The sequence below is a fragment of the Colobus angolensis genome, unplaced genomic scaffold (genome assembly GCF_000951035.1).
Source record: "Colobus angolensis palliatus isolate OR3802 unplaced genomic scaffold, Cang.pa_1.0 Scaffold319, whole genome shotgun sequence".
Lineage (NCBI taxonomy): Eukaryota > Metazoa > Chordata > Mammalia > Primates > Cercopithecidae > Colobus > Colobus angolensis.
The window spans coordinates 1,929,523-1,942,756 of NW_012116477.1; the positions used below are offsets into that span (position 1 = coordinate 1,929,523).

General features: G+C 49.7%; 1 protein-coding gene across 1 annotated transcript in view; it reads right to left on the minus strand.

The window, feature by feature from the left end:
• The window catches only part of BCAS4 (breast carcinoma amplified sequence 4), a 56,843-nt gene that overhangs the window by 15,567 nt on the left and 28,042 nt on the right, over positions 1-13,234 (minus strand). The window contains exon 2 of the mRNA XM_011951372.1: positions 8,212-8,283. Within this exon, the coding sequence (XP_011806762.1) occupies positions 8,212-8,283 (72 nt within the window). The remainder of the gene's footprint in view (positions 1-8,211; positions 8,284-13,234) is intronic.

The window sequence follows — 13,234 nt, forward strand, 5'->3', positions numbered from 1 at the left end:
AAAAAATTTAGGGTTAATATGGCAACTCTCTGAACAATCTTTGCAACTTTTCTGTAAATATAAACTAAACAAAAATAAAAAACACATAAATGTAGTTTTAAAAATTCAAGTAATTAGCTCTGAATCTACAGCTTCTCTTAAGTCAGCAGCTTTGGCAATGATGGGCCTGAGTCTCCCCAGGCAGCAAAGGCCGAGGCTGCTCCCTCCAGATGGGCCTGAAGTGCTGGGGTTTCCACAGTCATCACCCCTCCCCACTGTCTCACCCCAGCTCCACGCTCTGCCTGGCTCCAGCATTTGTTACCAGTGACAGGGAAAAGTCCTCAGTCTCCTCTCTTTCTTCCCCAAGGCCAGATTTCTAGAGAGAAGCTCATTCCTCAACAAGGCTAAACTTGGAGAAAATCACCCTGATGTAGCAAAGAGCAGATAATTAATTCCAGGGCAAGGTCAGAACATGGGGGAGCAAACCTGAATCTATCTTTCTGTTAATTTCTAAAGAAACAAACTGGGGGAGGGGTGAGAATGAGCTTGGGGGTATGGGCTGGGATTGGCAACCTACAGGAGACAAAGTGGCAGAAAGGAGATTCAGGGACCACCCTCGCCCCCTAAATCCCAAAGAACTGGGAACAAAGAAGTCTCTTCTCTTTTTTTTTTTCCCTAATTTTAATTGGTTAATTTTTTGGTTCCCTTTTTTTTTTTTTTTGAGAGGAGTCACTCTCCCAGGCTGGAGTGCAGTGGCGCCATCTCTGCTCACTGCAACCTCTGCACCCAGATTCAAGTGATTCTCCTGCCTCAGCCTCCCGAGTAGCTGGGATTACAGGCACCCGCCACCACGCCTGGCTAATTTTTGTATTTTTAGTAGAGATGGGGTTTCACCATGTTGGCCAGACTGGTCTTGAACTCCTGATCTCAAGTGATCCACCCACCTTGGCTTCCCAAAGTGCTGGAATTACAGGCGTGAGCCACGGCGCCCGGCCTCTTATTTTATTTTTAGAGAAATCCCTTCTCTGATGCAGCTTCTCCAATGGCTGAAACCAAAGGCAACAGGGAACTGTTTATACCTGCCCAGAGGTTTACCCAGAGGTAGTTACTCAGAATGAGGGGCCAGGGAGGGCAATCCCAGGGGCTGAAAGACCCCAAACCTTACCCTTGGTTCCACCCTGGGCTGGGAACCATAAAAGAAACTTTAGGGCCAGGTGCAGGGGCTCACACCTGTAATCCCAATTCTTTGGGAGGCTGAGGTGAGAGGATCACTGGAGGCCAGGAGTTCAAGACCAGTCTGGGCAACATAGTGAGGCACCATCTCTATTTAAAAAATTAAAAATTGATTAAAAGAAAAAACAGAACTGTAGGGTTAACGTAGGTCCAGTCTAGAGGGGCATGATAGCAACAGACACACTCCATGACCTCTCACTGTGTGCTGGGAACAGGCCCTGTGAGGCAAGAAATATTTCTTCTTCAACCTTATTTTATGGGAGATAAAACTGAGGCTCAGAGAAACTAAATGAGCTGGCCCAAGGTCACAAAGCCAGAAAGTGGGAGAGGGAGGATTCCAATCCAGATGGGCCTGAGGCCACCCTTCCTAATACCAAAGGTCTACAGATGTCGTTCCATTGGGCCAAGGCAGTGTCAGCCCAACCATGCCTAAAAAAAGTAAAACCAAACCAGATGCCAAGATATCAAAGTCAGGATATTTCCCTTAGAAACCCAGATCTCTGGCTTCTTGTGAAAAATCAGAAGACCTGGCCACACTGAGCCAAGACCTGGCCACACTGAGCCCATGTTCCACATGGCAACAATCAGCTGGAGCTGAGTGACAGCTGCCACTTTTGTTAACCCCAGTCCCCTTCACTCCCTACAGTCTCCCCAACATGGAATCCATGGCTACCCAGAGGAGCACTTTCTTCTTATGGAAGAGTCAAAAGAAAAGTGGCACATTTTTCACCCCCAACTCACTTCTCATCACATTACAGGTGTTTACATTTGCGCGCCTTGGGGTACACTCTGAGAAGAGCAGAGAGATTTCAGTGAAGAAGCCTCCATGCTCTAGAGCCTCTGCCAGGACAAACACCCAACCAGGTGTGCCAGCCTGGGGGGGTCCCAGACCCTTCCCCCAACTATCCTCCCACCTCTCCAGAGCTGGTCTCCAGAGCCCAGAAGTCTGGGCAGCAGGTGCTGAGGTCATCACAGAGCAAAGTCATCTGTCCAGAATGATTCAGGGCCCCTAGGAAGGAGAGCCAAACGCACTCGACCCGAGAACACGCACCCACGCCAAATGCAACTGCTGGGCCAAGGCCAACAGGAAATGTTCTCCATTTATGTGAGCGAAGTACGAGTCTGCTCCTTGGCAGAAGGTGGGCCCAAGGCCACTGGAGTTTCAGAGGGACCGGACAAGCTACCCAAACCCCACAGGGCACTGAGCTGAAAGGCTTTACAAATCCAGCCTTACTGTGGGTAACTTCATCAGCGTCATGCCCCTCTGGTGCTTTGGTAATAACGATGATGGCATTAGTAGCTACCATTTATTAGTCATTTAATAAATAGCAGGTACTGTGCTCAGCAATGATCTAAGTGACACAAAGGAAAGGGCACAGCTCATAAGTGGAACAGCTTAAGGAATCCACACACATGTTTACATCTGTGTAACCACCACCCAGACTAAAATATAGAATATTTCATCACCCCGTAAGGCCTCCTGCAGGCCATGACTACCCTCCCCAGACCAACCACTACAGGACTTAGACCACCCATAGATTAGTTCTGCCTATTGCTGAACTTCAGAGTAGTAGAATGACACAGAATGTATTCTTGTGTCAAGCTTTTCTTTTTAAATTTATTATTATTATTTTAAAATAAAGATGGGGTTTCCCTATGTTGCCCAGGCTGGTCTCAAACTCCTGAGCTCAAGCAGCCCTTCCAGTTTGTCCTCCCAGAGAGCTGGAATTACAGGTGAGAGCCATCATGCCCGGCCATGACTTCTTTTGCTCCATATCACCTGTGTGAGATCATCTCTGTTGCTGTGTATAGCAGTCAATTCTTTTTCATTGCTGTGTAGTATTCCAATATATGCATAAACAACAGTTGCTTTACTCATTCTACTGCAGATGGACATTTGGGTTGTTTACAGTTTGGAGTATCATGAATAAGGCTTCGTTTTTGGGGGAGAATGGAGTCTCACTCTGTCACCTAGGCTGGAGTGCAGTGGCACGATCTCAGCTCATTGCAACTTCCACCTCCCGGGTTCAAGTGATTCTCCTGCCTCAGCTTCCCGAGTAGCTGGGACTACAGGTGCATGCCACTGCACCCGACTAATTTTTGTATTTTTAGTAGAGACAGGGTTTCGCCATGTTGGTCAGGCTGGTCTTGAACTCCTGACCTCAGGAGATCCACCTGCCTCAGCCTCCCAAAGTGCTGGGGTTACAGGTGTGAGCTACCACGCCCGGCGAATAAGGCTTCTATGAACATTTGTATGTGAATCTTTGTGCAGTTTGGGCACTTGTTTTCATTCCTTATTGCTAATGACAAGGGCTAGAATTGCTGGGATGTAGGTTAAGCACATGTTCATATTTGTGAGAGGCTGGGTGCGGTGGCTCACGCCTGTAATCCCAGCACTTTGGGAGGCTGAGGTGGGCGGATCACTTGAGGTCAGGAGTTCAAAATCAGCCTGGCCAACATGGTGAAACCCTGTCTCTACTAAAAATACAAAAATTAGCCAGGCGTGGTGGTGGGCACCTGTAATCCCAGCTACTCGGGCACAAGAATCGCTTGAACCCAGGAGGCGGAGGTTGCAATGAGCTGAGATAGCACCACTGCACTACAGCCTGGGTAACAGAGTGAGACTGTGTCTCCGAAAAAACAAAACAAAACAAAAAAACCTGTAAGAAACTGTCAAGCTGTTTTTCAAAGTGGCTGTGGTTTTTTTTCATTTCTACCAGCAATGTATCAGAGCTTCGTTGCTCTCCATCCTTGCCAACACTTGGTATTTTGGTGGTTTTTAAGATCTAGCCATTCTAGTGGGTGTAAAGCACACATCTCTGCCTCATCTATCCCTTACAGTAACTCTTTGGAGATGGAAACTATTTGTAGTGGATTAAGGATGGCCACAAACTCCTTAATTCCTTCCATGAAGGGGTAGAATACAGGTTCTCTCCCCTGATTCTGGCTAGGCTGTGTAACTGCTTTGACCAATAAACTACAACAGAAGTGACACTGTGTCAATTTCCACACTCAGGCCTCAAGACATGTGGCAGCTTCCCTCCTGCCCATTGGACTGACTGCTTGCTCTGGGGAGGTCAAACAGCCATGCCACGAGGAAGCCCACGCCAGCCACACGGAGAGCGTGCACGAGAAAGTTACACCAACCAGCCCCAGCCAGCCCAGCCCAGGTACCAGACAAGTGATGAAGGAGCCAGCTTCGACTCACATGAGCTGAGTCGTCTGTGCCCTGCTCCAGCCCACAGAATAAATGGGTGGTTGTTCTACATCACGAAATTTTTGGGTAGTTTGACACAGCAATGGACAATCAGAACCATTATCTTCATATTATGGAGGAAAAAATAAAGGTTCAGAGAGGTAATGTGACGTGTCCATGGCCCCACAGTGGGAGGAATCAGAACGTGAAGTGCCAACAATTGGCATTATATCAAATGTCAAAAGAGGTCCCAGAACAAAGGGGTGAATTTCAGTGACAGGGAGTGATCAGGACAGGCTAGTGGAAGAACTAATAGAGCAGACAGGAAGCTGGACTTTGATTTCTAACAGCCCCAATTTTATCAGAAAGGAAGTAGCTTCTCTCTAAACCGTGCAGCCCAGGGCCTGCCTTCTCTCGGACGTGTAAATTGATCAAACAGTGTTTCTGAAGATCGAGGCAGGGACCTGGGGGGTCAGTGGTCCATGGTGTGACATCACCTGCCCCTAGAGGACCCTACTCATCCCTAGCTTGGATTTCAAAGCAGCTCTTAAAGAGAAAAAGAGGCCCCAAGCTAGGGCTGATCACCGGACACCTCTCTCTGCAGTCAGGTAGTCCCACAGCACACAGCAAACATACCAGGTAAGCCAAGCGTGAAGCTCTAGGGGCCAAGAGGATTTCTAGAATATAAATGGCATTGGCACAGCGTGCCCATGCAGGGGCTATAAGCTCAAACACCCCCAGGGGTCCCAAAAGCGTCACATATTTGCAGAACTGGCTGGGCACATCCTGTCAACACAGACACATGGGAAGAGACTGCTTCCAAAAGGATGCAAGTTCTCTTCCATTTCTTGGAACACGGGATCCTCTTGGTCTGGCTTTATTTTCCCACTTTCAGTAGGGTCAAAAGAACACAGAAACATCATCTATCAAAAATACACAAGCACGTGGCGGCTGTGGAGTCAGGAAGGCTCCCCGGGAGCAGCCGGCACTGCAGCAAGCTGGAAAGCACATTCGCTGCCCACAGCAGGCGGTCGCTTGCTTGCCACGTGACATGGTGGCCGACGCTTGCTAGGTAGGAATGAGTACCCCAGGAGGGCCAGATCTTTGCTTTTCTGAGAGAAACCAGAACTCCAGATTTTTCACATGAAATTCTAAAAATGTCACAAGCTAATGCCTTTTTTTCCCCCCCAGAAACATCAAATTATCTGCAGGCAGGATTGGACCTGTGGGTCATCTGTGTGTGGCTGCAGGATTAAATCTTTCCATGAAGCATCTCCAGGCTTCGAGTGAGGAGGACCTGCCCAATGCTGCCTGCAATCTTGAGTCTCCTGGCAACACAGACACACACTTCCCACCACAGGAAGCTGCGATGGTTTTTCAGGGCTGGGCCACATGGGTCTCTCTCCACCTGTCCACATGGACTCCTGACCCCAGCCCTCTTCAGGCTGATGCTGGGTCTCCTTGCACAGAATGCCCACGTGGATGACGGGATGGGATTTGAGAACAAAGGTGTCTCTGGAGCATCCATCCACACCATCCTCCCAACCTGCCTTCCCTGCCTGCAGCCACGATCCTCCACCCGGTGCCCAGCCATACCACATCCCTGGCCTCCCCACCTTTGCACAGGCTGGTCCCTCTGCCTGAATGCCCTCCTTCCCAATCTGTTGAATTCTTTGTTTCTCCTTCCAGTCCCAGATTCATTACCACCTGTTCTACAAAGCCTTCCCAATTTCCTAGGCAGGACGTAACACCCCTGGCTCTGGAATCCCTTTACACCTTGACCTTACCTTCACGACAGCACTGTAGCATGGGATGGCACCAACTGGTACCCAAATCAGCCTCCCCATGTTCACTGGGGCTTGGTGGGGGTGGAGATGGACTGAACTGCCTCTGCCTACTCAAGCTTATCACGGAGCCCATTCCTGAGAAAGTCCCCAATACAGCCAGGCGTGGTGGCTCACGCCTATAATCCATCCCAGCACTTTGGGAGGCTGAGGCGGGAGGATCGCTTGAGGCCAGGAGTTCGAGACCAGCCTGGTCAACATGGTAAAACCCCATCTCTACTAAAAATACAAAAATTAGCTGGGCATGGTTGCGCATGTTTGTAATCCCAGCTACTCGGGAGGCTGAGGCAGGAGAATCACTTGAACCTGGGAGGCAGAGGTTGCAGTGAGCTGAGATCGCATCATTGCACTCCAGCCTGGGGGAAAGAGCGAGACTCTGTCTCGAAAGGAAGGAAGGAAGAAAGGAAGGGAGGGAGGGAGGGAGGGAGGTAGGGAAAGACAGATAGACAGAAGGAAAGAGAGAAAGAGAGAAAGAGAGAGAGAGAGAGAGAGAGCCCAATGCATGGTGGTAAAGAAAGGACAATCCAGGCTATTAAAAGCCTGTCTTGTTACCTGGCTCCCACCTGGACCCACATCTGAACATAAAACTTGACTCAAGAGAAGAAACCACATAGTTCCTCTTGGGATTTCTGCTGTGACCCTAGAAGCTGGGCCAGGGTCTGCTGAATATATAGGGATGACTCAGTGCCTGCTGTCTAGGGTTGCTTTGTGCCGGGCACAAAGGAAGGTGTTCAATGAACACCTGGGGCTGCTGTTACTGTTACTCCCTTGGGTTCTCACAAACACTCTCAGGGTCCGGACATGGTGCTTCTCAGGGACATAAACGCATACCACTGGGCCCAGGTGGCCAGGCTTCCTCCATTCTGGGGAAGACACAGGGCCTGGTCACAACATGGAGCACTTTGGGCCTCCAGGCAGACACCTCAAGCCCAGGTTACTGGTTTGCCTCTAACAAGCTTGGGAGCTTCTAGAAAATTCTATCAGTGCTCCCGGGGGCTCCTCACCTGGCTGGCAGCAATCCTGGGAACACTGGGATCTGCAAACAATTTTTCTTTTCTTTTCTCTTTTTCTTTTTTGAGACACAATCTTGATCTATCACCTAAGCTGGAGTGCAGTGGTGCAATCTCAGCTCACTGCAACCTCCACCTTTTGGGTTCAAGCAATTCTCCTGCCTCAGCCTCCTGAGTAGCTGAGATTACAGGTGCCTGCAACCACACCAGCTAATTTTTGTATTTTTGGTAGAGCCAGGGTTTCACCATGTTGGTCAGGCTGGTCTTGAACTCCTGACCTCAGGTGATCTGCCCGCCTCGGCCTCCCAAAGTGCTGGGATTACAGGTGTGAGCCACTGCACCCAGCCTCTAGAGGCAATTTCTAGAGACTCTGGCTTGGGAGGCCTTGTCTTCTGGGCCATTGTCTTCTATCTTCCACCTCAATCAGACTAGGAGATTTGGGCCAACCAGGCAGAGTAAGAGGTAAAAGCAGAGAGAACAGAAGGATTCAAGAAGGAACTCGATGCCCAACTCCACCGCAGGCTGTGGCCCGGGCAAGAGGCTCCTCCTAGGCCTCACAGGCCTGAAGCCATTTCCTGGCTGTCTCCATGTTTGCACAGGGGACGGTGCAGAGCTGAGGAAAGTTAAATATAGTCTAGTGTCCCCGCTGAACGGCTCCCTGCATCGGTGCCCGAGAGTGCCACCTTGTGGTCCACTCCTGGCTCCTCTGCGGAATAAAAACCATCTCGGGGGAAGGACGAGATCAAGATGGCCGCCTCAGGAAGCACTTGGGGTTGAGAGTGAGAGAGAGAGAAGGGAGTGTTTGCACGTGGTTTTCCTCTCAGCGCTGGCTGCTGCCCCATTCCTTCTGGTTGCTAACTCACCACCAAAATGGCTTCCCCAGAAAACTCCAGCAAGGGCCCGAAGTCTGGCCTGGGCCTAAATCCACGCCTCCCAGGCAGCCACTCACCAGGTCAGCCAGGCTGCAAAACTCTTCCAGCCTGAGGAGCATGCCCTCGATGGTCTCCTCCACCTCCTTCGCCTGAAAAAGAGACGACATCCTAGAGATTAGCAAGTGGTTTCCAGGGAGACAAACACCCTTCTTTTTTTTTTTTTTTTTTTTTAAAGCAAACTAAGTCTTAGGATTATGTGCCCAGTTCCTGCTCGACCCTCTTCTACTGCCTCCTTTGAAAGAGCAATAAACGGGCAGCAGTCCTGGCACCCATCACAGAGGACTGGTTAAAGCCACCATGGTCTCTCCATTCTATACAGCTTTCAAAAGAGACAAGATCAACAAATACAGGAAATAAGCTACCCTTACCGTCCACATTGTACAGATGAGGCTCAGAGAGGTGGGGTAGCCTGCTCAAGATCACAAGATTAACAAACAGCACAGGGCAAGAATCCTAATCCAGATGGAGTCCACAGCCTCACAGCCTGCTCTAATAAACACAGTGGCCCCGGTGATACCCCGGAGAGGAAAAGCAAGCTGCAGACAGTGCCAGATACAAACCATACCAAAACAATGTCTGAGGCGGGCGGATCACCTGAGGTCAGGAGTTTGAGACCAGCCTGACCAACATGGTGAAACCCCATCTCTACTAAAAATACAAAAATTAGCCAGGTGTGGTGGTATGTGCCCATAGTCACAGGCTGAGGCTGGAGAATCACTTGAACCTGGGAGGCGGGGACGCAGTGAGCCGAGATCCCACCACTGCACTCCAGCCTGGGCAACAGAGCCAGACTCCGTCTCAAAAAAAAAAAAAGTACATGTCTCCACAGGGAAAGGCCTGGAATGATATGTGCCAAACTGCTAATAGTTAAGAGATGTGCTTATACTAAAACAATTATTTGTTGTTTATCTGAAATTCACATTCAACTGGGCGTCCCATAGTTTCTTTGGAAACCCTATTAATAGGGCTTACTTAGCCCTGGGCAGGAGGAGTTGAGAAAGGGACTCCGACAAGGGAAACTTGAATTTTTTATGATATGTAAAGGGTCCGTGGCCAGGAGCAGTGGCTCATGCCTGTAGTCCCAACATTTTGGGAAGCCGAGGCAGGAAGGTCACTGAAGTCCAGGAATTCGAGACCAGTCTGGGCAACGTGGTGAGGCTCCGTCCCTTTAAAAAAAAAAAAAAAAAAAAAGAATTTGGCCGGGTGCAGTGGCTCACACCTGTAATCCCAGCACTTTGGGAGGCTGAGGCGGGTGGATCACGAGGTCAGGAGATCGAGACCATTCTAGCCAACATGGTAAAACCCCGTCTCTACTAAAAATATGAAAATTAGCCAAGTGTGGTACACCCCTGTAGTCCCAGCTACTCAGGAGACTGAGGCAGGACAATCTCTTGAACCCGGGAGGTGGAGGCTGCAGTGAGCCACTGCACTCCAGCCTGGGCGACACAACGAGATTCCATCTCAAAAAAACAAAAAAAAAGAAAAAAAATTAGCCAGGCATGGTGGTGCATGTCTGTAGTCCCAGCTACTCAGGAGGCTGAGGCTGCAGTGAGCAGTGATCGCACCACTGCACTCCAGGCTGGGCGACACAGTGAGAACTTGTCTTTAAAAAAAAAAAAAGAAGAAGAAAAAACACCCAGTCATCAGGCCAGACATTAAAACACATGAGTGAAGCAGGCCATCGGGGTTGTGGTGATCTCAGAGGTGCTCATCCAGTCCTCCACCTGCTGGCCACTAGCCGCCATCAGGAAACACAGGCCCGGAGCTACCAGATTTTCCATTTTCTAAGAGAAGCCAGAAATCCTAATTTGATAGGAAATGCCCCAATGTTTAAACATGGGAACACATTAAAAAAAAACCTTTAATGCTCTACAAATGAAGCCAATCACGAACGTGCAAAGGGTCTGCCAGTGTATAACTGCTTCATGCACTTGTGTAAAAATTAGGGAAATAATCAGGGGTTTGGCCAGGTGTAGTGGCTCATGCCTGTAATCCCAACACTTTGGGAGGCCAAGGCGGGCCAATCATCCGAGGCCAGGAGTTTGAGACCAGCCTGACCAACATGGCGAAACCCCGTCTCTACTAAAAATACAAAACTTAACCAGAAGCGGTGGCATGCGTCTGTAGTCCCAGCTACTCAGGAGGCTGAGGCAAGAGGACTACTTGAACCCGGAAGGAGGAGGTTGCAGTGAGCCGAGATCGTGCCACTGTACTCCAGCCTGGGTGACAGAGCAAGATCTGTCTTAAAAAAAAAAAAAAAAAAAAATTAGGGTTTTTTCCCCCCAAGTATCTACTACTTTTATGACTTCTAAAATACCAGTTTTGGTTGTTATTTTTGTAATGGCCAGCATGCAGGAAGAAAGTTCACCCAGCACATGATCTGCTTTCCCTACCAGGCCACACTGTCCTGCTCCAGGGAGGTGTGCTCAGGGTTTCTGGGCAGGCCTAGTCCCTGCCTCCTGCACCTGAAGGCTCCCTCACCACCCACTTGTCCCCAGAGAACTGTTTATATAGCACCAGTTCCTGCTGCTTCCAGCATGAGCCATCTCCACCACAACAAAATAAACGACTGCGCAAAAAAACATCTTTCAGGCTGGAGTATAAATAGTACCAAGTTGCAATTTTAAACTCTGCAACCTTCATCTCACAGCTGGGACTATTTCTGTGCCTCAATGCGGGAGAGGGGAGAGAAGACTCGGAAAAAGAAAGATCATCCCCTCACCCAACCCGCAAATTAAATTACAATGAGAAAATGTCATTATCGCACTAAGGGAGAAAGGATGGAGCCAAGAGGTCACTGTGGTGGGAGGAGAAGGTTGGTTGTTCTTTCTGATCCAGGGGAAAGAGAGGAGTGGGGCACAGCGGGTGATGGAGAGATCCTGGGGGTGCAGGTGCTCATAACACAGACCTGGGTCCAGATGTGCTTAAGAACACACAACCCGCATGGGAGGCCACGGAAGCCCACGCCCCAGCTGGGTGGGATGCCTCCTTCCCAAGATGTGTCTGCAGCCCTGTGCTTGTAGGAAGCGCATCACAACCCATCCTGGCCCGCTCAGGAAGGGCATGGCGTGGTCACGGCACTGCTGGGTTCACCTTACCCTCTGCCAGTCATGCAGCTGGAACCCAATGGCTTAACCTCTGCATTTCACTGCTGCTGGATCCCCTGTGACAGGAAGCATCATGCCCGTTTGGCAGAATGCTCAGGAGGTTAACCTGACATCATAGATGTGGTTAACAGAGTGCTGACACACAATAGGTGCATGATAAGGGGTTGCTTTCCATAGCTCGAGTCCTCTCTTTTTTGTATTTTAATTTTTGTAGAGACAGGGGTCTCACTATGTTGCCCAGGCTGGTCTCAAGCTCCTGGCCTCATGCAATCCTCCTGCCTCAGCCTCCCAAAGTGCTGAGATTATAGGCATGAGCCACTGCACCCACCCAATCTCTTTTACCATAGAATAAAAACAAGGACTAGACACTGTATTTGAATTACTTCATTTACTTCTCACAAGAACCCTATGCAGTAGGTGCTACTATTTCCCTGTTTTTATGGATTGAGAAACAGAGGATCAGAGAGGTTAAGTCCCTTGCTCAAGCTCACACAGCTAATAAATATTGAAGCCAGAATTTGACCCTGAGCACTCTAACTCCAGAGCTAGAATGTGTAATAAGACGTTCTTTGGGGCTGGGTACAGTGGCTCATGCCTGTAATCCCAACACTGGGAGGCTGAGGCCAGAGGATCGCTTGAGCCCAGGAGTTCCAGTCCAGCCTGGGCAACGGGGGGAAAGTTTGTCTCTCTAAAAAGAAAAAGAAAACTAGCTGGGCACGGTGGTGCACACCTGTGTGGTCTCAGTGTACCTGAGAGGCTGAGGTGGGAGGGTCACTTGGGCCTAGGAGGTTGAGGCTACAGTGAGCTGTGATGCGTCACTGCACTCCTGGGTGACAGAGCGAGATCATCTCAAAACAAAAACAAGATGCTCTTGGGGGAGGTTAGAAATGTGTCCCCTTCATTGCTGCTTGTCAGCTATGGTCAGTCCTCCACCTCACCCCCTGGTACCTAGGGAGGTTCCCAAAAGCAGGAGGGAGCAAAGTGAGCATTTGCCAACTGTCTGGTCAGCAAAGGGAGAAACAAGCCCGACCAACCAACAGGAAGAAACATTCCCAACCAACAGGAAGGCGCTCAGGATAAGCCAGCCCACCATGCCCACAAATCATCCATGGGGCAATTTTCTCTCAAGATTATCCCCTAAGTGGCCTCAGAAATGAGAGTCCTGCAGGCTGCAGCCCACGTGCCTTTTTACCAGCCTGTGAGCAGATGAATGCCCTCGCTGTTCTTTGCAACCCCCTGGGCATAAACTGCTCCACTCAGAGGGGAAGGAGGCGAGAGGCTCACTTTAAGTGACATTCAAGGAAGGACCAGTGGAGATGGTGAGTGTTTTTTTTTTTAAACAAACACCTGCAAATCATGGTTTTCACTGTCTTTTTCCACATCCCCTCTTCTCACAAAGTGGCAGTGCAAACTTCCCAGCTGGGAATGCCCAGACATTGAAGAGGGGCTGGCCCTGCTCACCAAGGGGCCGGCACAAAAAAAAAAAAAAAAAAACCACCAAAAAGGTCCCCACCCATTATCTTCTCTAACTCAACAAATGGAAACTCCATCGTCCCCTTGCTCAGGCCAAATACTTCAGAGCACTCTCAGCTCTTCTCTCCCACCTCCCACCCCAACCAATCTGCCAGCAAATCCTCTCAGTTCTACCTTCAAAATGTCTCTACCCAAATCCAACTACTTCACTCTCTCTCCCATACAACCAAGCACCATGGTGCATGGCACCATTGTCTCTTGCTAGGACTGTTGCAGTAGCCTGCTCACTGGTCCCAGCTTCCTGTTCTCACTGCCCTTCAATCTACTCTGTGCAGTCCTGTTAAAACAAAAGCCCTGGCCAGGCGCAGTGGCTCACGCCTGTAATCCTAGCACTTTGGGAGGCTGAGGCGGGCGGATCACAAGGTCAGGAGATTGAGACCATCCTGGCTAACATGGTGAA